General features: G+C 40.8%; 2 protein-coding genes across 3 annotated transcripts in view; both read right to left on the bottom strand.

The window, feature by feature from the left end:
• Positions 1-46: 46 nt before the first annotated feature.
• LOC139285452 (ADP-ribosylation factor 6-like) lies at positions 47-1,577 on the bottom strand. Its single transcript, XM_070906018.1, has 2 exons — positions 1,263-1,577; positions 47-355 (listed from the first exon to the last, which is right to left on the bottom strand). The coding sequence occupies exons 1-2, from the start codon at positions 1,575-1,577 to the stop codon at positions 47-49; spliced, it is 624 nt and encodes a 207-aa protein (XP_070762119.1).
• Positions 1,578-2,655: 1,078 nt separating this feature from the next.
• ppm1lb (protein phosphatase, Mg2+/Mn2+ dependent, 1Lb) overlaps positions 2,656-25,885 on the bottom strand; it is a 41,454-nt gene continuing 18,224 nt past the window's right edge. For both annotated transcript variants that reach the window (XM_070905367.1, XM_070905366.1), the window contains exons 2-4: positions 16,133-16,343; positions 7,475-7,636; positions 2,656-4,987 (exon numbers count right to left, since the gene is read on the bottom strand). In XM_070905367.1, the coding sequence (XP_070761468.1) occupies positions 4,647-4,987; positions 7,475-7,636; positions 16,133-16,343 (714 nt within the window). In that variant the 3' untranslated portion in view covers positions 2,656-4,646. The remainder of the gene's footprint in view (positions 4,988-7,474; positions 7,637-16,132; positions 16,344-25,885) is intronic.

Below are 25,885 nucleotides of genomic sequence, written 5' to 3' on the forward strand. Positions count from 1 at the left end.
ATCCTGCACATCGTGTGAATGAATCTTCCAAAAAGACTTTCATCCATCATCTGCTGCAGAGCAAGACTTGTTTCACAGCTGTGATACTGAACCCTTTAGACCTCATCTTAACCTTAATGTCCTCTTGAGTCTGTTTGAACGGGGTCTTCATCAGATAGACTATCCTCCTGAAACCTTCCTCGAGTCCCATGCCACTGGTGGCTGAACAGGGCTGGATGAACCAGGCCCTGCCCTCGCACACTCTTCCCAAGTCCAGTTTCAGGCAAAGCGCTTCTGGGCTTAGAGCTCCCAGAAGGTCCTGTTTGTTGGCAAGGATCACGAGAGGAACTCCTCTGAGACTCTCGTACCTCAGGACCTAATGAGCAGAGAAAACAAAGTAAAGAACACTTTAATAACTGGAGTGTAAAACAAACTTTTTAGATGAACCTGTCCATTGCTTTGTAAGCAGTATATAAACACTCATTATAACACACTGTAATGTAGTTGTAAACAGAGATAAATCCTCCTATGAAGCATCTATAACTGGTGTATAACAGATAATGAATGATCGACAGTATAACACAATTGTAGTAAAATATGATGTCTTTATCTATTATGTTTATTAATGTATTTATTAATTAATCATTTATTTATTACGAAATACTAGATGACATCTGAGCAAACTCCATCCTGATGAAGGCCATGAGATCCTGCTGAACGTTCAAGATCAGCATGTCTTCATCAGTTTTGAACACATTTTAAACCTGTCTGTGAATGGTTTATTGATGCATTTGCATACAGCTACATTATAGTGTGTTAAAGTGTGCTAAGCCCTTTATTAAAGATCCACACCAGACATGTAAAAGTGCTCTGCTTTGATATTTGAATATTTTGTGTCAGATTTTGACAGTTCTTTCCACAAAGAAAGTTAAATTAAATTACCCAGTTACAATTTCTTAAAATGTTCTCCTTCTCCCTCACAAACAAAATCCAGACTCTATGAATATGCAAATATTTTTCACTGCTGGACACAAGATGTCTCCTGAAAAGTCCATTCTCAGAGTGTGTGCACTGGTTAGTTGCATACTGGACCATGACCATCATGTTCGGACGTAGGCGTGTTAAACTCAGATTTAAGCTGAATGTGAAAACAGTGTTACACTCTACACAAACATCAATCTGCACAGAGAAGCTCAAACATCCAAAGTGGTTGAACACATTTCTGAGTGGTGGTGCACTTTAAAGTTTAAACAGGAGTGTTAAAGTAAATCTGATTTAATTACCCGATGAAGTTCCTTGCGGGCCTCGTCCAGCCGCTTTTCATCCCTGCTGTCCACCACAAACACCAACCCGGCTGTATCAGTATAGTGATGCCTCCAGTGGGGCCTCATCTTCCTCTGCCCCCCCACGTCCCACACCGTCAGGCCCGGGCTGCTCCTGTCTGTCTCCAGTGTCTCCACGTTGAAGCCCACCGTTGGCACGGTCACCACGCTCTCGTTGTACTTCAGTTTGTAGAGCAGGGTGGTCTTTCCCGAGCCGTCCAGACCCAGCATCAGGACCTGTGCTTGTTTCCGAGGCTTGGATCCACGCATGCCCATGTCCTAAAAGTGCAGCTTGTGCCTATATCCAAAGCGCTGTGGCTTCTTCTTCCTGTATAAACTGAGCAGTCTGCACCCAGTGGCTCCTTTGTACTGTCTTATCTGTAGGCTTAGTGTGTCCGCTCTGTTATGGAGACTGTCTGCAAGCAGTATGCTTTATGTACACACAGGCAGAGCGATCCCTCCCCCCTCTGTTGTGATGGGATTCCTTCTGTCCCCGCGTAGCTTCCAGTAAAGTTATTTATATCCAAAGTGACGGTGCAACTAAGTGGGGCTGCATGCAGTTCTCTGGTTACCGCATCACAGTTAGTGGAGTCACATCACACCTGCCCCAGATCATCATGCACACCAGCAGCCAGGAAGTCCATGTTTGGCACAACGGGAAGATTGTGGTGTCTTCCTGGCTGGATGTCTCATAGTGATAACCTCACAGAGACATTTGGGCGGAGAAATGTCTCTGTGACCCCCCCCTAGGCTGAAGGTCCGGCTTCCAGAAAGTTTCTGGTAACTTGTTATTCGTCTAAAATGAATAAGCACAGTTTTAACATGTGGGATTCAGTAGTATGATTTCATTAAACTTGTGTCAGTAGGAAAAGATATTCAGTTTATTGTCCAGCCCAGGCATAATGGGGACTGCTGAACATATTCTAATCACCCAGCAGGTGGCACAGGTGGCTTTTCAAAACTGAAGGATCACTGTCCGATTTTAAGTGATGATTTTCTCTCTTTGCGCAAGAGAAATAAACCATGGCAGAGAACTTTATGGTCAAAGAACAAGCCCCCGTGATATTTAATGGCCATATAAAAGTTCATTATTTTTGTTTAGAGTGACTCTTGTATGATATGGATTTAACCAACTATAATAGAAGTGTTATTTTTTATTTAGAGTCCCTAGGAGATAGACTATGTAAGTATGTAAGGTATGGCTGTTTTATGTTAATATCTGTAAGGAATTTCTTTCTTTTTTCATGTCTCTGTAGTTGTCTCAATACTATATCTGCATAAGTTACTTTTTATGTTTACTTTCTTAAAGAAAAACACACACAAACCACAGAAAATTATGTGATCATTTCTCATTTTAATGTTACCTTTTAATTTCCATTTTAAAATTTCTGAATTCTTTTTTAAAATTTTTTTTTACAGTCTATTAAAGTCAACAAAAACAAGTACAAATGCCACATAAACATTCTGTAACGTACATTATCAAGGAAGAATGTGAACTGAAAAAGCACAAACTGTTTTATATCTGGTATATATCTCTGCAGTTAAACAATCCAGTAACAGGCGCATTGCGTTCTTCATTGCTGTATAAACAGTGGAGGGGTGATACTAACATCAGGACAGTATGTACATTCATCTAACAATGTCATGTCTCGCGGAGACACTCTTTCAACAATGCTATTCTACATGTGAGTTATCAAGGTATGACACTGAGGTCGTGCAGTGTGCATGGTATGATCGACTGCGTTACATTAAAAACCCGAGAAGTAGTTTGGGCAGCAGACTTCATAACAGGAAATGAACAGTTAAAAAAATAAGGCAACAATGACGCATTTCATTCAAAGGCTTGTTTACATTTTGAGTTACAGTTCAGGGAAATGGAGGTTGAACAATAGGATATCTGGATCACGATGAGGACTTTTCTCTTAAGATGGCAAAGGCATTAACAGCAAGTTTTCAATTTCATTATATTTAAGACAAGTCAGATAAAGGAAGAGCATGTCAACATGTAAAAAATACGCCAATTAAAAGGGTTGAAAATCTTACATTATTAATTAACTGCCAGTTATTATTTCAACTATTACATGTGATAAGTCAATTATTACACGTTTAACAGTCAATGTTATTGTATAATCAGATGACAGTTGACAAATCGTATGAATTAATAATTAGCAGTAAGACCACATCATCACCACACTATCTGAAGAGGTACTGCTTTTAAAAGTTAATTTTAAACCCATTTAAAGTGAGGTTGGTTACTTTGACAACCTGCTGCATTATCCACACAGTTATTACATTATCAGTAGACATGTGGATTCTGATAAGTTGGGGCTGAACAGAGTGACAGGACAAATCAAACTAGAGTCTCAGCTTTAAAAAGTCTTAAAATGTATCAACAATCGCATCACAAATGAGACTTTATCAGCACAGAAACGAACAGCAATCATTCAACAGCTAAAACGTACAAAATGGGGCAACTCAAGACAAAACACATCATTCATTCTTACATTAAGAATCCCCACGTTCAGCAAGTGTGATATGACATTGTAATAGCTTCTCTTGCTGTACAATATGAATGGTGATTTTCAAACAAGCATATGCATATCATCATTTGTGTTGTTCATGTATAAAGGGAATAAATTCGTATTGAGGATTTGCACCAGTGACGTGTATTTGATCCAGGAAAAAATAACCTGCCAACGCGTTAAACGACTCTTCAGTGCAGACACTTCGTAGACGTCAATACAATTAAGTGATGTGGAAACACAGAGTTAGGAAACTAAAAACATAAACATTAGTGGTCACATAGACATTGAGTGAAAGACATCAGGCTTAAAATAATTGAAGGTAAACTCCATGCTATCTTGTATACTTTAAATTTCTCATTATCGGCTAGACAAAGAATTGCTGTTAATGTGACATTTGTGTGAAAGTTTATCACACAAAGACAGACATCTATCACTGTGTCTCCTCTCAAACAAACACACACACACACACACACGCACGCGCGCAGACTCAAGGGCGCACCCACAGCTGCACAGAGCTAAATGTGTTTATTTGCATAACAGTGACCCAGCTCACGTTACGATGTCTGAACGATATGGCTAAGCCTAAATGAAAGACATGTTCTTACAAGTGTCACTTTTTCAGCAGTAAAAGTAAAAGGAGAGGGGATGATGGGTGGTTTTCGATGCGTTGAAGGGCTAACTTCTGTAAATATCTGTGATAGAAATTGTTCTCGCTCAAAAAAGTTGCGGGCTCGGTTTTTTAAATCTTTCATCTTAAGCCTATTTTATTCTTACTGATATTCAAACATAATATATATACTGTGTGTGGTAAACGGACGGCCTACTGCTCGCTGGCCTTGCCTTTAAACTTGACCACCATGACGGTGATGTTGTCAGGGCAACCACGATAGAAGGACTGGAGGACGATGCTCTTGGCGCCAAAATGAGGCTCGTCCAGTCGTTCCCTGATGAAGCGCACCGCCTCCTCGTTGCTGAAGGTGTCCCACAGGCCGTCCGACGCCAGGATCATGAACTCCGGCTGCAGCTTGTTCAGGTCGAACGACATGATGTCTGGATCGGGAATGACCACGTTGAGGTTCTTCAGGGGGTAATCGCCCAGAGAACGGGACATGGCCAAGATGCCCTGGACACGCCACGAGCCATTGAAGCTGATGAACCCACCTGAGGAGGAAGACAGAAGAGAAATGGTTGGAAAATTATAAAAACAAGGAGTGGGAAGTGAAATATAAAAAGGTGGTGGGGGGGGGGGGGGGGGGCAGAAGAACAGAGCAAAAAAGGAGGAAGGTGAGAGGAAAAGTAGAGAAACAGATGTTTTCCATGTTACTGCCATTAAACTGAAGATAAAAAATATTTTTTATTCCTCTGAACCAACTGGCAGAATACCAATTAGTCTCTTCCACTGCTGCACTTCACATCAAAGTGCTAATAATAATATGGATCAGTGCCACTGACATGTTTTCACTCAGTGCTCATGGAATGACTTGTTTCTGTTGGATACATTTCAATTCATGTCACATCCTGCAAGTACAGCTGTGTGTCCTCTATGGCTTCAACAGATTTGCAAGCAGGGAATTGTACTGAAATGACTGGATAAAATAAAGACTTCCATACTAGGTCAGGATGCCTCCCTAGTTCCAAGTGAGCAAGACCGTAGCCAGCATTTTAAAAACACTGTGGTTAAAAGTTCAGGCTATAAATAATCCCACTATGTGTAACTTTCTATTATAAACTGCTAAAATCCCCAAATTTCCCAGAAAAAGCAGAAGACATGACCTCTGTGTGCTTAATAGTAGCTACTTTAGCAGCTCCTGTCTCTTTAGTGAGCTGATTTGATGTCATTGTTGGGAAAGCGTTAATTAGAAACAAGAGGGACATCAGACGTCACCTAATGTCTCTCTTAAGCACTATGAGGTGTTAACCTAAGGAGTTAGTTAGCTGCTGAGGGCATTAGTTAAGATAATAAATCCATTAATTAGCAAAGATTTCTGCCCTCACGTCATGAGACTGTATTTATTTGTCATCACATAACCAATGGATTGTATTTATTTGAAATGGATGTATTTCATTAGTTAGTTTTCATTCCCGTACACAGTCAGCACCAAGTCATTTCAGTAAAAAGGCCTTCGTCAGGCATCAAGCTAACAATATGAACAACAACATCATCATTTTTGACTGACAGACTGCAATCACTCCAAGTAAACTAACTCTTAGGCAATTAACTGACATTTGGAACAATTATACCATTAATGATTGATTAAAAAAAATTCTAATCCGACCAAGAATATATTTTAAGATCCACAGAATACAATAGAAAAATGGATATAGAAAATACTGGTCAGGAAATGCAAAATATGTTATTTATATTTTAACAAAAGAATCCCATGTGGGATCTTCCTCCCATCAGGAAATAATCTTAAAACTAATCTTACAGAAAATGTAAAAGTCTACAAATGAAAAAAGATACAAGAACAATATAATTAATTATTATTAAGTAAATACTAAGTAGATTATATTTCATTTCATATTTAATATTTCAAGTAAAACCTTTCCTTAAAAACATTCACTGTATTCTGTGCTTCTTACGATACATTGTTGGTATAATTTGGGGGATTTTCTAAACCAATTATTGATGTTAAAAAGTGTTTTGTGATGTGACTCTTTTTAAAATGGTTGTGCAGTCTGTGGCTTTAATATCAAGATGTTATTGTTTCATACAGCGAGTTTGATGCTTGAAGACACACTTCATGCGTGAAACTTTCTTTGGAATCTTTTTTCAGTGCATAGACAGCACTCAATTTAGCATTGAGGAATCACAACAGTTGGAAAATCAGATTTTCATTAATATGTAAATTTATGCAGCAAGGTGCCCTGAAATCTAATCAGAACATCAGCTCTACCTGTGGAGCCTGTGGTGCAGGAATAAAGTTTCTATCATTAACTGTTCTTGAGTGTCTGTTTACAGGAATGTGTCACAGAGAGACAGACAAACACCACTGTAACGACATAATGTCACCCCATGAGAGAGGGCTACTGTATAAGCAGTTATTAGTATACAAGCGGTTCCTGTATGTGACAATTTATGATTAAAACATCAGGTGGCTCCTCTCACTGAAGGTCACTAAAAACAGTGGGGAAGCATCTGCAATATCATAATTAACAGCATGTTACAAGAATAAGTTAACAGCAACATAATGCGAACTAAATGTGTCAGGTTTTTTTGTTCAGTACCCAATTGGACCATTAGATGGAGATGGTGGGCTATCCTGACAGTGACCACAGTGAATGACTAATCTGGCAACCTGCTATCAAACTCTCTTCAGCACACAGAGTATGCAGATATGGTAGGAGGGCGAATTATGCCTACAAATACACCTTAAACACTGTGCAGTGTCTGGCTGCCTTTGATAACGTGCTGCTTTAGAAGCAGACTGTGTTATCAGTTACTCGGGTTTGATGTCAGCCTGAGGACAGACACACAAGATGTGAAAAAAAGGATAACGGTGCTTAGCTTTGATCATAAGAAGACTTATTTAATGCTTTCATGACAACAATCTGAGTTTTGATGTTGCTGAAAGTTTGAACTAAAGTTGTGCTGCTCAGAATCAGTTGAGTAAGGTCTGTTGGTCTGGACTGCAGCTGTTTTCTCACCAGCCTTCTTGATCCTCTTGCGTTCTTTGAGCTGGTAAGGTTTGTGGTCATGCGATAGAGGAATGGCGTTGCCGTCTTTGTCGCAAAGAACTCCACGCGAGTCTCCGACGTTGGCCACCGTCAACTCCTTATCAGACAGGAGGGCCACCAGACATGTAGTACCTGCAACAGATGGAGGAGAGGTGGGGACAGCAGGGGACCAGAGAAAGAGATGGAGCAGGAGAAGGGTGGGGGAGAAAGAAGTAGATGAGCTATGTGGATAAAATCCTCGATATGTAATTTCTATCAATATGTATTGTAATATAAGTAACTAATAAATAAGAAACTATTTATGGATAAAATAACCAGACAAGATTGTCTGTTTTGGGATAATCCAGCAAATCAACAACAAGACTAGGACTGTCCTACAGCCGGGCTAGCAGCACCACAAGGCTTGTGCTTGGGCACAGAGGGGCTTTGAGCTATGCTCATATGCTGATGTTTAGCAGGTATACCATTTGCCATGTGCACCACCTTTTAGCGTGTTAGGATGCTAATATTTGCTAATTAGCTCTAAAGGCAGAGTACAGCTGATGTTGGACAGTTTTACAGGTATCTGGTCATAAACTAAAGTAGTGGACAATTCAACTTTTAACTGGATGATGACTCTAGATGAACAGTCAAAGGATCACCAAAGTTATTACAGTTCATCCTGAAGGTGGACATGTACCACATTTCATGGCAGCTCATCCAATAGTTTCATAGTCCAGCCATTTCACTCAAAACATCAAATGTCAACCTCATGGTGGCGCTACAGGAAAGGTCAGGGGTCTGTACAAAATTTCAGAGCAATAAATAGCTGTTGAGATATTTCAGTCTGGACCAACTGACAGACCGACACTGCCATCCATAAGGCCACGATGCTAACGTGGCTAAAATAATCCAACGTGGTCATAAAACCTGCTTAAAAAATATGTGACGGCTGACCCATTCGTATCAGCTCACAGTTTATATCATCCCAACCCTAAATCATAGCAACGTTAATTAAAAATGTCAGTAAACGAAGGAGAAAAACACTATTTGTCACGATGCACACGCTCAGTACAATTCCCCCTGCACCAAAGTGAAACACATGAAGCCATGTGCAAACACTGCAAAAACTCTTTGAAGTAACTTCTCTTCCTTGTACCACTCTGCAAAACGCTCTCATTTCTTCTCCCCCTTCCTCTCTTTGTTTAGCTTCCCAGACAGGCAGAACAGAGTCTGGACTCAGAATCTGAGGCCTATTGTGTGAGATCCAAAATCCTGTAGAGAAAGAACAGATCTGCCTGTTTGGCCATCTGCTCACACAGAGAAAAGACAAAACTAGAGAGAGTAGGGAACAGAGGAGAGAGAGAGAAAAAAGAGGAGAAAGTAGGGGGGTCCTACTGGTCTGGACCACCCGGACAGAGAGAGAGAAGGGGGGGGGGGGGGGGCAGAGAGAGAGAGAGAGAGAGAGAGAGAGAGAGAGAGAGAGAGAGAGAGAGAGAGAGAGATGGGAAAATGGGACATACAGTGGAGACATTCTCAGGATTCTAGTGTATAAAATGCCCCAGGAGGTAGAGTAAAGACTAAAACAACGCTGATTTAAATGCCACCGTAAGAATGTAGATGACCTACTAACTTCTGAGACTCCCCTTTAAAGTTCTACATCTTGGTGTGATGTTGACCCACTTGACGACTTGACTTGAAGTTTACGTTGAGCTGAATGAAATAAATCTATCACCGCCATGAAGGGTTCTTCCATTCAGTTCACAGTTACTCTGTCCTACACAAGATGCAGCCAGTGTGTGAGGAATGAGAACACAGGCAGCAGATCAAATGAAGAGTAAGAGTTGAGGAGGGGTGGAGAGCTTGGAGAAGGGGAGTGAAAGGAAGAGAAAAGCGATTACTTCTCAGCAGGACAATGATTTTATTATTTCCATTTATAGCTTTGGGTCAGAAAAAAACAAAGTGATAAACAGAAAATTGGGCAAAAAAAAAAGAAGCAGAGAGAAAATAACTATGAGAAACAGCACTAGCTGGAAGCGAGGCTGAGATGAATGAAGTGAATATTGATGCCACTTAATTGTAAATGACTTACTAAATCTTTTACACAGTTTGTGAAAAATCCATTTCTATTAGTTTCATGATTGTAAGCATCCCTAATCCTGCTGCTCGTGCCTATAGCTGCCGCTGCACTGTGCCATGCTGTCCAGCTAATTATCCTTATCTAGTTCCCATGGCGATAGAGATAATGGACTGAGGTGCCTTGCTAGCACACCCTTCCCCAATTAGCCCAGCCATGCCAAGCTCACGTTCAGCATTCCCTATTAAAATGGCACCATGGCCCGCATGCACCCTGCGCTCATGCTAATTATTGGCTTAGCTTGGCCGGGCACACCTTCAACGCTCCAATAAGATTAACATCTCAGCCCCAGTTAGTCTCCCACTCCAATTTGTATCATTGCACCAATTCACTCTCTCAGAGCTAGCAAAGACTCTGTGTTTGTGCTCTCTATAAGTCTGGAGAGTGTAAGTGTCCATACAGCACCAGAAGACATCCCATGGATTTATGTTCTTAACTAAGCTGCTTGGCATTTAGATGAAACTTGTGAGGGCAGGACTGCTACCCTGCTTCTCACCCCGGCTCATTGTCTCCTTCAGAGCCTTTCTGAAAAAACTCTACCTGCCCATTAGTCCACCCACAAGAGCACATTTTTTCCTCCCATATGAGCTGCCAACGCTATCTTACCTGCCCTCCTTGGACTTGCACTGTTAACATTTATAGCGGTGCTATTTTTAGCATTTTGCTCTGCATAAAGCATTTTGAACTGCTTTATCAGGTCTGTGCAACGCTCTGGATTTGAATACTATGTCACGTTGTATAATGTATAGTTTTTACTCCATTCATTACTTTCTATTCTAAAGAACCAGCTGCCACTGGGCCAGCCTCAGCCTTCTTAGAGCCCTATGTGAGATTTTACTCTGGGCTCCTGTGTACATTTGAACCATTCAATCATTTCTCCAGAGGGCTTTTTGTTCTCTTTATAATTTTTATGATGCAAAATAAAAGGTAATTGTTCATCCTAAACTACAGTGACATTCAGGTCACATCTGGGCAAAGCATATGATTTGACAGGCTTACGGATGTCTTCTAATCATGCAAGGTGGTTATGGCAACATTGACAAAGTCAACCTTGTAGTCAGGAAGTATTTTAAAAGAGTGCTACACCAATTTAGCATTGCACTCCTATAACATTGGTTCTGTTGCATCAATTTGTGAGTCCCACAGAGATATTGTCTGTTTTATTCCACCTGTTCTTCTTCTTTGTCAAAACCTGGTGCCTACATTACCCACAATGCAACTTGACCACTACCAGTTTAGTCTCAGCGTGTGTTATGCTAGTAGTGGCTAATGTAGCCTCAAGCAGAGATGAGGAGTCAGCAACAGAGGTCTGGTAAGTTCACTTCTTCCAAACTCCACACCCCCACAAGTTTCATTTTCAAACTTGTAGTCTTCAACTCCCTCCAACGCTTTATCAGACTTCCACTGGAGCCACAAAAGGCTTTACAACTTTTTTCACACATTCAGTAGTACTCCTCAAGACCTGTAAGTCGGAGTTCTCCTTTAAGATAATCAATCTCCCAATATCATTTCCTCTTCACACAACCAAGTGGGTGCAGAAATAAAAAAGAAGCTTCGTGCCCGGAGTCTTTACACACAAAAATCTTGAGTTTTTCATTTGGAGGTCAGACAGTCAGAGCACTTTTAAATCCAACATCAAACTTGCAACGCCTTGACACCCTGCTTGAGATGACAGATAATTCATCATAATGAAAACTCTCCATCTTAGCTATCTAATGGGCCTGCAGTCATGTAGTGAACAAAAGCGGCTTTAAAAAGTCTCCTTGGTGAGTTCAGGAAACTCAGGCATTTGAAAGCCAGCTGCCAAAAACCACTGCGATGATGATGATGATGATTTTTTGATCCTTTATTGTACACCTAAACATCCTTTATTTATTTGACAGCTGGGTACACCAGCTGTCAAAAACGCCTCATCGGATGCTATTCTTTAACACACAGTGTTGTGAGCGAGTCAACCACAGAGCAACAAGTACAAATAAACAACAGCAAGCAGTTTCAATTAATGATATCCACACTGACAGCGAGCAGTGAACTTTGGGTTAAAAAACAGTAGCTTATGTCTCCATAAAATTGTGTTTTGTCTAATTATGAAAGAAATTACTTGGTAGAGTCAGTGTGCCAAAAGGGATGTATTCAGATCTGTGCATTACTGTCAAATGAATCAGATCAATTATTGACCTGTCACCATCTAAATGAGAAGCTTGGAGTTTGACACACAGAGTGGAAAGGGGTCACTCAGTGCAGAACTAGTTACTATGGCAATAAAAAATTAAAGTCAAAAAGAATTCCGTGCGATAACATTCAAAAATGAAAAGAAAAAGTTTGATACCAGTTTGTGTACATAACTGGGGCTGCTAGCCCAGTGTGGGCGTCATCATTTGTTGCCTCCACAGTTAAAATGCCGTTGACTCTGAGCAACAAACAAAGTGAAACTCTGAAGAGTTTGAACAAACTGCTGCAAACATACTTGGTGAGAACAAACATTTACCTAAAGGGGAATGGAATCTAAAGTGCTTTTGAAAGTAATCAGACAAAAACAACAATCCAAACAAATCACTGGAGTTGGAGCAGAAAAAATGACTCACAGCAATAAAAGAACAATGACATAAACTTTCAGCTAAAAATGATTGAACAGCAAATGAATGCAAAGCTTAGAAAAGCAAAAACAAAACGGAGCTTCACTCTGAAGAGCATGAAATCATGAAAGCTAAAGAAAACAGGTGAGAACATTTAGAAATCGTCTCTGGCAGTTCAGGAAAGCCTGATGAACATTCCTAACTAGGGAGGTTATTATAGCAATATACTGTATATTGATACCTTTTTCTTAAAATACATATCAATAGTCACAGGCACCGGTAATACGAACACTTTCTGTTGCATTACTGAGGCAGAAATATTTCCGTCCTTCTAGCAAGTATTTGATTTCTAAAATGTTCTGCTGTCTGGCAGTTCAGCCTTTTGCCAGTTTGATATTGAAATGATGCCAAGTGTGTTTGTGTTGCTGTGTGTGTTGAGATGACGCTCCCTGTTTTATGTCACCTGTCTATAAAACACAGCACTTCATAATGCAGTGAATAAATACAGTGTACAGTATGTTTCTCTCCTGCTTTGTAAAAGTACTTTTTTTATTTCTAGAGGTATATTTTGCTCTTAGAAGATGGTGCATAAAATGTTTTCCCCCAAAATATTTCTGCACATATTTCCACAACCTAATTAAAAAAAAGCCCTAATCTTAACCTTTGATTTGTAAGATGACAAAGAGGATAGTCTCTACATTGCTGTTTGCAACAATAACTACTGATTATTGGACGGATGCAAAACTTTTGTGTGCTTGCGTGGGTGCAGGCGCTTGCTGAAAGACATGTCACACAGCTACATGAAGGTTAGTGCTAACAGAATACCACACCGCATTAAGGAGACTGTTTCCATAATAGACTCTAAGCCCCTGGCCATTCCATCAAAGTCCCATCTCCCTTATCTTTCTCTCAACCCGCTTTTGCTCACTGATAAACAACAGAGGGATGAACGAACAGGGGGATAAATCTGATACGCTGTTGTCCTGGGGACTGGGAGCTGAATTGAGAGTGTATCTCTCTATTTTCCCTCTCTCTCTCTCTCTCTTCCTTCCCTGCCAGCTTAAATTAGGCCTCCGATTGCTACAGAAAGTGAGAGCTGTGTCCCCTAAATGATGCGATTGTTGAATCTGATACAGGGACATGAATTCACAACAATTACCTGATCAGCAGATGTGCCCCCCCAAGACGCTGACAAATACTGCAACATATTCAATATCCCTGAATGTCCGATGCTTGGACTAGACACCACAGGAGCTTTTTCATTGTAATGGAGCTTGACTGTAAGTTTATCTATAGCCTCAGTGTCTCGCTGGGCTGTCCATATAAAGGATGATAGAAATATAGAGGGATAAGAAAAAGATTTGAACAGATCTTTGGAGCCTGGATGCAACAGGTCACGTAGCTTAAGAACAGAAGTAGGCAGAGGGATCAGGAGGGGAGATTTACTTGTGGGCCGTTTTGGAGAGCAACATGGATCAGAAAGCCGATGCTTTATCTGCAGCTGAGGAAGCAGCGAAGGAGAGAGGAGGATGAGGATAAAAGAGGATGAAGAGGTCGAGAGCAGGTGAGTGTAACAATAGGTAATACAGGTGCAGCACATCAACCTTTTCTGTGAGGTAATAATCAGCTGTCGCCTCCAGACTGGGCGCTGGAGATTTTAATTCTTCTCTCTAGCAATGAGCGTATCATATGACCCATCGCTCTCTGGAGGATGTGAGGCCTTCTCAATGGCCCTTTCATACCAACGACCCCCTCACCAACTTATATGCGAGTCACATGTCAGCTGTCTGTGCAGGTTTTCATTTAGGCAGTTCAGACTTATAATCTAATTGTAAGCTGCCACATTCTCTTTCCCCTTCTCTCTTTTCTTAAGGAGAATTCCTGTGCATTACAACTTATTTTTCGAAGCTTTGGCCATCGTATCTATGCTGGCTATGATAACAATGAACTCACTGAAGTAATTGTTGTCACCGTGCTCCCAGATCTCAGCAAAGTCCGATGGGGAAAGAAACACAAGCAGTCAGATGATCAGATTATCATTTATATAGATTATCTAACCCTCTTTATTTCAAAACTTACATTTTAAACTTTAAGTGGGGCCCCTGGTGGTGAGGGCATTGAACATGAACCGCAAAATCTTTGAATCCAACCAGTGCCCTTTGTTGCATCATCAGTGTGTCTCTCCCCTCATTTCATGTCAGCTCTGTACTCTAAACTCTCTGACAAAAGGTAGACAAGAAATACTTAAAGTGCGCGCACCTGAAAAGTCAACATACTAAAGGTATGGTGGGCCAACCACAAACTAGGAGGTCAGCCTATAAACTGTGAAGGATGTTTACAATGAACAATTTGGGTAATCATTTCACCCTTCACCTTAGTTTTCTCTTACAAATACATTCAGTTTACCTGGAGGTTTGTTTAAAATCTGTATGATTGTCTGATCACTTGTTTTTCTTGCCCCATACATAACAATAATAATGTCATTATTATCTGCAGGTATGATGGTCAAAACTTGTTTGAAACCAGAATTTCCCTTAACAGAATGACAGCGCTATATATATCTCCATCAGTAGTTACTCCGCAAACCAAAACCTTTTCCCTGTGTCGCCATTTCCCCCATTCTTTACTCTGCTTCTCACTCAGCTGAGAGAGTTAGTTTAATCAGCAACACCGGAAGGAAAAGTGACCTTCCCACAGGAACGCTGAATTCTTGAGGTTGCAGCCCGTCACTACAGTTAGGCCATGTAATAATGTTATAATCTGTACTTCAACCCCCTCCCCTGCTCGTTCAATAAGCCAATCATGTTGCTGCCTAAGAAAAAAGCCCCTAATAATTCATAATCATCAGAGTTAACATATGGTATTGGCTTCCTCTAATTTCCTATGCTCCTGCATTGTCTCCCTTTAGTATGCATGTTAAATTAATAGAGGTGGACGAAAACCACATGAAACTCATTACTCTGCTGCACCTCTTCCTTACTGTTACTGCCTCTCTGATGTCTACAAACCTATTATACACTTATTTTACCTTAAAAACAAGGCTGTGATAGAATCTAGAATATGTTTATGAATGAAACCCATATGTCTCTACAGTACATTGCACTGTATGATTCTGCTGCGGGCCTTTTTGTTCTCTTCCTCCTCTCCCCCAGGGTTTGCTTTGGTCGGTCTTCGTATCCATATTCTCACTCTCCTGACCCCTTCAATGTCCCGCTTTCTGTTTGTCCCTTTCCTTGTTTTTCCATACCCTTTATCTCAGTGTTTCTCTTTTATTGTTCTTCCTTAATTTTGCCTGTCGCACAGGTCTCTCGTCCCTTTCTACCGTATAGCTCTTACCAGCAAAATGCCCTCCATCCACACATACATCCTTCCCTCTGACCCTTCTCCTACCTCTTTCCATCCATCACTCTCTCTCTTGCGTCACCCCTCCTTCCCTGCCTCCCTCCAGAGATAATTACTACAAGCCTTGTGAAGATCAGCTTGTATTTAAACAGCTGAATAAGCAAGGCCTAGGGCTGCTGACAGTCACTATTGAACAACAGTCAAGTGAAACAGTGGAGTAGAAAATAATAGTTTGCGTGCAAAAATTATAGGGCCTGCACTAACTGGTGCGTTCTTGTCCCCAGAAATGAGCAACACCCATGGGTAAAATCCATCCGTTTGTAGCCTCTGCCCTCTATTGTGGCCACACAATCAAGCCGATATACTGTATGCACATATTCAGATAATTTCTAATCAATGAACTGTAGCATCTAAACAGCCAAAACCACTGCTGAAAAAAATATCCTCAAATTGTCACACATGGAAGAACATGCATACATTTTCGCATGATTACACTTCAATATATCATATATATATAGTTATGTGTACATGTTTTTACAGTTTGGGGGGGATTCTTCCAGGCTATTGTGGTGCATAACAAACAAATACACACACCTGCTTCATTGTAAGTAGCAGAGAGCTTGTCCAGCATTTCTCTGTCCAAAGTCAGGATCTGCTGCTCCAGGATGGAAGGATAGGACAGGCCGCCCCTCTCCTTTTTTTCATCTTTCTCTTTCTCTCTGTCTCGCTCTTTCTCCTGTTCGTAGGCCAGCAGCTGCTGGCGGAGAGCCTCAGTCAGGTGGGCCTTGGCAAAGTCAGCGGCAGCCTTATAAAAGGGAGCAGAGGGAGAATTAGATGGCTGCAGATAAAAATGTGTTTGGTCAAAAACACTATCAGGGGTGTAACCAAATACATTCTGACGTGTGTTTTTTGCTTTTGACCATGTTCAAGCAGTGGTATTAATTCATGTGATGCCGACCAGTGCTGAGACAATGAATCGTTTCAACAAGTGACAGAACATTAATCAATCGAATTTGATCATTGAAATAGTTGTTTAATGCATTTACAAACAAAAAAGCCAAACCTTCTCTGGTCTCAGCTTCTCAAATACGAGAAGTCGCTGCTCTTATCTGTTTATATAATTGCAAATTATTAAAATGACATTACATTTTCAAATTTGGCTCTGGGAGCTTGTTTTAACATTTTATAGACTAATCCAAATGGATAGATGAGGTGTTCACAGGCAGGAACTAGTGAATGTTGTTGTGAATTTAATGACTTAAATTATTTATTGATCAAAATAGTTGCTGAATGATTTTCTATTGATCAACTAATCATTTAAGGCGAACAGAGGTGTTACAACAGCCAATAATCTGGTTAAAAACGATTATCCTGGGAGAGCTACTGAAGCCAGAGACCTCTCAACTGAAAACTGCAAGTTTAAAAAGACCTTGACTGTGTCCATCATGTAAATAGACCATAAAAACTCATTGGAACATTATTGATACAGAATATTGTAACGTCCTGTAACCGTTCAAAAGCCTGAAGAAAAACGTATATCTATAAACATGCACACACACACTCAGTGTATTTGGCAAGTGGCATACAGTGGCAGTAACCTGCTTGTCCTTTCTGCCTTGCTGAAGCAGATAAATCACAGATAAACAGAGATAAAGAAAGAAAAAGTGCATCGCCAATCAAACCCACACAAGCTCACACTCACACCCCGCTGTGGGATAGAGCTGAGCCAGAGAAACTGTATCCTCACCTCTATCTATTTTACTCTAAGGATAACGCAACTAAACCTTTTTTCCACATGCTCTCACTGCCATTTCAGAGCAAATAATGCCTCCCTCCCCCTGGCCCAGTGCCAAACAGGGCGGACAAGCCAGTCCAAGGTCACGAAGTTCAAAAAGTTCCAAGTACAAAATGTCAGATAATACTCTGCTGACATGCCACTGATCTGCAGCATCCCAGATTCATACAGCTCATATTTCATATGTGGTTTTTCACTTGTAGAAACACATGCAGCAATTACAAAGCAGTGGATCAAGAAAACAGAATGAGTCAGTCAGGACTGCAGGAGAGAAAACGTTTGCAATTTCCTGACACTGAATATAATGCTTTGAGGTCAAATGACAGAGACCCATAGATGAACCCTATGTCTCAAGTGCTCATATGCTGTCCCCATTTAGCGCTCTCTCCTATCTATACCTCCCTCTCTTTCTCTCTCCAACTATGTCTCACACTGCTCTGGGAAATTACTTTCAAGGACTCAGATAACCCTGCCTCCTCTGCTTCCTCTCTACACATGAAAACAACTCATCTACTCCTCTCTTGTTATATCTTGTCAGTGTTATTAAAGCTTTCCTCTGCAAGCGCCACCACTCTTCCCCTATCTTCAGCAATGAAACACAAAACACTTACAATTTTCCATTTCCCAAAGTCCCCTTTCTCTGCTTCCATGGTGATGTTCAGTCCAAAATCACTGTTTTTCTACATCCCTTTCTGACACCCTCCTTTCTCTTGCATGAAGACAATCACCTAGACATCCCTTCATCCTGCAGTCACCATGCAGAGCGCAGAAGTCATAAACTGAGTTCAAAGGTCATAAATAGAACAGGAGAGACTATTGTCTGCTTGAGTTATACTGTGCCAGTTACAGAACAGTTTAATTGTCTGCCTGTCAGTCCTTCACAAAGCAGTGGGGTCACAAAACCTTTTTCCAGCTACATGCACGTTTATGTACCACTCAGTCAGTTTGAGAGAGTGTGGCTGCATGTGTGTCTTCGCTTGGGAACAGCAGACAGCCTTGACAGAATGGGAAGTGGAGGTTAAATCTTCATTATCTGATTATCTAACCTGCTGGCTAACCAGATCGACACATCGAACACCTGGCTGCAGCATCTGCACCAGCTTAGAGGATGAAAGGAGGGAAGGATAGCAGGGATGGATGGGGATGAAGACTGTGGGATAGAGGGATGAAGACAAGATGGCAAGGATCAAGGATAGTAATACGGGGGGAGGGGTGAAATTGGTGGTTGGCATAAGGAGGAGGAATGCAGGAACAGCTAAAAGATGAGAGGGCAGAACCACAATAACTGAAAGAGACACTGAGAGGGGTCAAAGCAGCAGGGGGCCAATGCATAGCCGTGGAGAAAGTAAAAATGTGCTGAAAATGAAAGTGGGGTGGAGAGGCGATTAAGATTTTATATGGTCATGGGGAGAAAAAGAATGTATGAAGTATGAAGCCCTGTTTGAGAGAGAAAAGTTCTAATAATCTGCAACAATGCAGGGTTAAAGGTGCCTTGTGGAGTTTTCTTGTGAACAAACAAAAGTAATGTTTACATTCAACAAACATGTTGAGTGCATTTCCTTTCTCATAAGACATGTGCAAAAGCTGTTTTTAAAAAAATATATTTTAAATTGTTCGTTTGCTTGCTAGCAGTCTCCTTCGTTCCTGCCTTTGTTGGTGCACTGATGCGTTACCACCACCAAACATTCACTCACCTTTTAGCTGCGCTTTGGTCTCCACCAAAATGGCAGAATCTGGTGATAAATATCTGTGTGTTTGTCACATTACACATGTGGCACTTGATTCACTGTTAATTCAAAAACATTAACTAGTGCAAGTCATTAACTATAACTGTAATTAATCTGTCGACTCCCTTTAAGCTGGATCAAATGATTGTTTAGTTCATAAAATGTAAGACAGTAGTGAAAGAATAGTGTGTAAATTGCTGGTTTTGACAAACTGATTCCAAAACCAGGAGATATTCGATTTGAAATGATATAAAACATTTTGTGAAACTGGAACTAGCCAATGTTTGCTTGTTAATAATATTAATTTCAAAACTTGGTACAAAGAACCTACATTTTTTGCAGTGGAGAAAATAACTATTGTGACTCCCAGTCCCAACACAGGAGAGTTGGCCGTGGAGTGTAATCAGTCATGGCTGTGCAGAGCGTCACATTGGGCTCTCCTTCACACCAGACTTCACTTGCATCACACATGCAAGCACAAAGGCTTGTATGAACATACAATAAGTACACAAACTCAAACACACAAACACATGCCTTCCTGTCTCAACATGGCCACCTACACACTTTGCATCATCTACCCAAACACTACCCCCTGACCGCTAACTGTAAGCCACTCAGATGGACAGTCCAACAGAAATAGTTGGGCCTCTTAAACACTTCCATCCATCACGTCGGCGGGCCGGCAGAAATGAGGAGAGTCATCCGAGTTTTCCTTTAGAAATCACCCCGAGGGAGTTTCATAACCGGAGTAGAAAAATCTCTTTCTGCAGTCTCTCTGACAGATCAAGCAGGCAGATGGAGGGAAGAAGAAAAAGGGGAATGGAGGGGGAGAGTGTGAGGAGGAGTGTAAGAACTAGTCATTAGCATCACTCAAGCACATCATTAAAGAGAGAGAGCGAGAAAGAGAGACAGTCCCTCCAGTTTAAAGACAGAGAAAAGTGAACCATCAAAGCAATGAAAGAGAGAAAGCTGTGGCTACTAGAGAAGAGGGAGTCTGGAGAAAGAGCACTTCAAAACGTTTGTCTTTGTTGTTTTGTTTTCCAATTCACACATTTTAAATAATAATCACAAAAGTGATCCCTGAGGAGATTATATTTGCAGTTTTCTAATCCCAATATAGTATGCAATGACTATAAATAATAAAATCTTAATGCTACAGACAGGAAGGGTATCATTTGTAGTACAAATAAATTATATTGATAATTAAAAGAGGGGGGGGGGCTGGTCCTCTACAGAAACACGTGTTCACTGCAGAAGTGTAGTGTGTTTCTCCTCAGCATGACATTGCAGAGCTCAGTCTGTCCACAGGGCAGAGGAGAGCATGAGTCCTAATTTCATTATCTCACACCTGAGCTTTGTATGTGTCAAGGCGATGCCGAGTACGTAGGTGGTGAGTGTGTGTGTTGGTACAATGTTGTCACTGTAACATAAATAGCAGCCCTTTCATTTGTACTTGAGAGGAATGTAAATGCAGGCAAACAACGCTGGGGTTAAGTACACATGGACACACAAGCACACAATCATTTAAAAGGTTGAGATTGAAAGTTAAGTCTTGACCTTGGAAACAGCAAAACAGCTTCACCCCAAGGTCCATTTAGTAGCTAGTTTTGGAGCTGAGCTTTTAAGTCAACAGAGATGACAAGTCCTTAAAGTGCTGAGCAAAATGCAAATCTTAACATTTATAATTCCATGATGACTGAGCATCTGCTGGGGAAGATCATCAGCTACTAAATATACCTTGTGGTGAGAAGGTCATTATTCAGCTTAACGTTTTTTTTCAAGAAACCAATTTGTAGATTTGTTTTTTAAAAGTTACAGTAAAACTGAGAACCTTCCTTCTGCTGATGAAGACGGATGTGGTTAAAGCTCTGCAAAAACCTAGAAAATGGACCTGGAGTTAATATTATTTTTTGTCAAATTATATGAATGGGTTCTTTTGTTTATTGTCAAGGTTTGACATCTTTACCAATCAGCATGACCATTTTTATCCAATTTCTTATTTCTTTTCATTTGTTTTTCCAGTTTGTACAAATTACCTGTTGAACCAACCCTGGCACATTTATATCAGGTCAATAATGTGCATTGTCACCTCTGAATAAAGAGCTAAAACCAATAAATAAAAACATTTTCTTAAATCATGTGTTATTTTCATGATAGTAGGCTAAAACAATTTGCAGATCTGTTTCACTTGTTTTAAGTAAAACTGAGTATTGCGACTCACTAGCTGTTTGTGTGGCCTTGAAAACACCCCCTTGCGCCCAAACACACAGATTTTACAGAGGCATCCCAAAACTATTTTGCTCTCCCAGCCCTTAAATCTCACCCAAAACCACAACAAACACTCTGAGCACAGATGGGCCCAGGGATGGAGGGCTGGGGCGGGATGACGGTGGTGGAGGAGCTACTGTGAACTTCAAATCTCCTTTAGCTGCCGACACACACACACACACACACACACACACACACACACACACACACACACACACACACACACACACACACACACACACACACACACACACACACACACACACACACACACACACACACACACACACACACACACACACACAAGCTCAAGAAACATTCAAAAATAAACCACTCTGAGCAACATTCATATTCAAATACCAGCCATGTCTCAGAGGTATATGTAATGGCCGACACTGTGCTGCGTGGCTGACAGTGTAAAGAGGACAGAAATGACTTCTGTAAAGTGAATGAGGATTTCAGAAGTGAAAAGCTGAGCTATAAAAGTGGATCAGGACTGGAAAGTTGAATAGAAGTCCATTAAAAGTGGCAGGAAATGCTTCAGTGCCTTCAGCATTCAGAGAGAGAGAGCGAGAGAGAGAGACCTCGACATGAAATACTGCCAGCTCTTTTCTCCCTCTGACTGTGAAAGAATGAGGGGTGTAGGACCGGTATAAGAACATCTGGTAACCATGGTTACGGCTGCCAAAGCCTCCAATTGGCTGAACATCTGTCCCACCTCAGCAGACGCCTCATTCAAAGTCCCCTCAAACTTGTGGTAAAACACAAAGACCTGCCCCTGAGGACAACAGAACGCAGGTTGTTGGCTCATTCACTTGCCAATAAAGCAGATTTTACAGCAAAGGTGACCGTCTAACAGCTCAAAATCTACCACTCACACACACACACACACACACACACACACACACACACACACACACACAGGACAGGTACACTAACACTCAGACACACAAACAGAGACTGATCTCGCCCCTCTTTACTCATAAAATGAGGGGAACTATTACGGATGTGATTCACATTCAGGCAGTGAACAGACTCAGAGCCATCCGTCTGCCTCTCCACTCGCAATACACACAACTTGGAGAAAGATCTTACCGCGTGCCCTTCCTGCGACAGCCGGGTCCATTAAAGGAGGTGAAAACTCATATTAAACCTAAACAGTCTATTAGAAGGAGGCCGTCTGGTTGATCCATAGCTTCCTATAGCCTAACCCTCGTAGTAAGAGCACCCTGTCAGAGTCTACGGCCTGGACACCGACTCAATAATAGACTGATGTTTAGTTTATAAAAAGAGGCTCTGCATCACTTCAAAGGTTCTGTGATACCAGAACATGATTCATATAACAGCTGAAGTGTGCAGAGATTTGAGCTGCTTGTATTACAGTTTGACTGATACAGGATATTTGGTGATGATACCGATATTGATATTTGAGTAAAAAAAATAAAAAAATAGAGGTAAAAACATATAGGCTGAACATAAATATTTGTATTTATTTTAACTGCAATTTTTGTTACTTCATATTCGCAAATACAGTCATGTGATTAACTAAAATCAGCCAATAATATCTATCTAACCGATGCATCAGCTTATATGTGCGAATAACATTGTTTTCCTTCTATGTTTCACCTGGTAACAGTGAGAAAACTGCTGCCACTTATACAGCCAAAGTGGGAAGAGGATAGTGCAAAATGTTAAGTGGAAAGGTGCTGAGGCGCTGATGCTCACACGTCTCCAGCATGGCAGTAAATAACATTCAGACTTCCATCTTGCTGCCTTCTTTTTAACACGCATACAAACAACACACACTACGCATTACAAACAGATCTGCCACAGTGTAAATGCGGCACCCATGAAATGTAATGTGAGTCGTTAAGCACTACAGCGCTGTAATTTCTTGGGTAATAATCTATATAGGTCTGAGTGCTAAGCAGCAGTATTAAAGAGGAACAGCCTTGTGCTGTGTGTGCATGTCCCAATATTTGTGTGTGTGTGTGTGTCACAGACCGATAGACAGAAAAAGTTATTACATTTGGCCTGTGTGCTCCACACGTCGCATGCCTGTCTCACAGAACGGAGGGGTGGCAATTAGAATAACTCCAACTGGCATAAATCAGCACGGGCCATAAACACCACAGTGAGGGGAAAAGAGAGTGATGGAAGGAAAAAATGAAATGAGGACGTGAGAGGAAGATAGCAGAGGTGATAAAACCATTTTAGATGTTCACTCAGGTGAGAAAAATGAGAAGAAAAAAGAGAGAGAGAAAAAGGATGAATAGAGAAACGTTTCCTCCTCAGGTCTGATACACACACACACACACACACACACACACACACACACACACACACACACACACACACACACACACACACACACACACACACACACACACACACACACACACACACACACACACACACACACACACACACACACACACACACACACACACACACACACACTTAATTTATATGCTTTTGTCACGGCTGATTTGTGCAGAACAATTCATGACTTCCATCTTGAGAGAAGTAATGGTGACATCAGGTGTATAACAACCAGAAGGAGCCATGACTGACTGCAACAAGCACTGACATTTGGTTTTACAAGTCTGGACAACAAGAGAAATTCATTTATACTGTCACTTTTTTCCCCAAACTGATCTCTGAGCTGAACTGAGCTCACTTCTGGAGCTCCATTTCAACAATGAATGGTGTCCTGCAGAGCAACACTTCAGCAATGATTAGGGGTATACATGCTAGAACATGAGGTTACTGTGAGAAGGTGGTGTTTTCGTGTTGTGATCTCAGCACAGACAATGCGTTTGGATACTTTCTCATCCTCCACCTCCGGTAAGTCTATTATTACCAACAGCTACCAACAACAACCCATAATCCCACGCCTTTACTACTGCTGCAAGAAAACAAATGATAATTCGGAATAAATATTACACATTCCTATTACATTACAGAGCAAAGAAGACTTCCCACGAGTCTCCTCTTCCAAGTCTCCTTTAGAAAACTACAGACTGCCATCATATTAGCTGAATCGGGGGAGGAGGGGGGGCTGCAGAAACAAATGAAGCAATGTCACCAAGTTGCAAGATCAACATTTCCACTGCACAGCTGAGCCTCTGTCTTTCAGGCATGATTGTTTAGCGAATACCAAGAATGATAGTTCTATCTGACTTATTCATTCAACAGAATCAGGACATACTTCTAATTATATTAGAATTAGATAGTTTATTGATCAGTGTAGATCATTGATTATGTAATCCAATGATTAGTTGATCAACATAAAAACTAGTTGGCTGCTTTTGACAATCAGTTGTTCAATAATTTTTAAGCGAAAATGCCAAACATTTCATGGTTCCAGCTTCTCAAATATAAAGATTTGCTGCTTTCTTTGTCTTAAATTATAGTATACAGAATATGTTTTGGGTTTAAACTGGATAAAACAAGCAAACAAGCAACCAAATGATTGATCGATTAATCCTCTTAATTGATAATGAAAATAATAATTTGTTGCAACCCTAGATCAATGACTATTCTTCAGGTCTTCCCTTCACACTGATGATTCCAGCCTCTCAAATATGAGGATTTGCTGCTTTTCTCTGGTTTATGTCATTGTAAACACTTTGAAGTTTTGAACTGTTGTCAGGGCAAAACAAGCAATTTGAAGACATCACTTTGAGCTGAACATTAACAACTACTTGATTACTTGAAAAAAAAGGAACAGATTAATCAATAATGAAAATAATTGTTAGTTGCAGCACTCATAATAACATATTGAACAAATCTACAATGGAGGCAATCTATATCACATTGACATGTAGACGGTAAATTGATAAAGTCTGAATAATGCCAAACCTTAGCAAAAAAAACAAAAAACACGCTTTAGACTAAATTATTGCACATTTGCAGTTTTCTTAAATGAACAGATGTAAGGCTAGAGTGATGACTGCCTCTGCTCAGGACCCAGAGGGTTTGGCTAAGCACTTCTCAGATATCCATCAGCTCACAGATGTCCTTGTGCTGAGGACAGAGCCAGCACTATTAAAAGTTTCTGAAACACAATTGTATATAATAGGTTCATATAGATTCCTCCGGGCTGCCCATGTAAGGAAAGTGCTGATCTATAGCACTGAGTAAGAGAAGAGAAAAGTAATGAGTCACTAATCAAATATAGATGCTCGGTGTCTCCATAGGCTTGTCCTTTGGCATCTATTAGAATTTCACTTGTCCTTCAGACCCCGACACCTACCTCTGGTCTATTTATACACACACTCCTGCATGGTTTCTGTGTGTGTGTGTGTGTGTGTGTGTGTGTGTGTGTGTGTGTGTGTGTGTGTGTGTGTGTGTGTGTGTGTGTGTGTGTGTGTGTGTGTGGAGTATACTGCTGACATTTACTTGCCATCATTCTCCCTTTTGCTTTGCAGGAAAGGAAAAACCTGGGGGAGTTTATTTATATTACACTAATCAGCAGCAATTTTCTTTACATGTGGAGTTAAAATGCTGTCTTCTCCTTTTTTCCAGTTGTCTGTTTTTCTGCTGTTATTGCCT

The sequence above is a fragment of the Enoplosus armatus genome, chromosome 5, assembly GCF_043641665.1.
Source record: "Enoplosus armatus isolate fEnoArm2 chromosome 5, fEnoArm2.hap1, whole genome shotgun sequence".
Classification (NCBI taxonomy): domain Eukaryota; kingdom Metazoa; phylum Chordata; class Actinopteri; order Centrarchiformes; family Enoplosidae; genus Enoplosus; species Enoplosus armatus.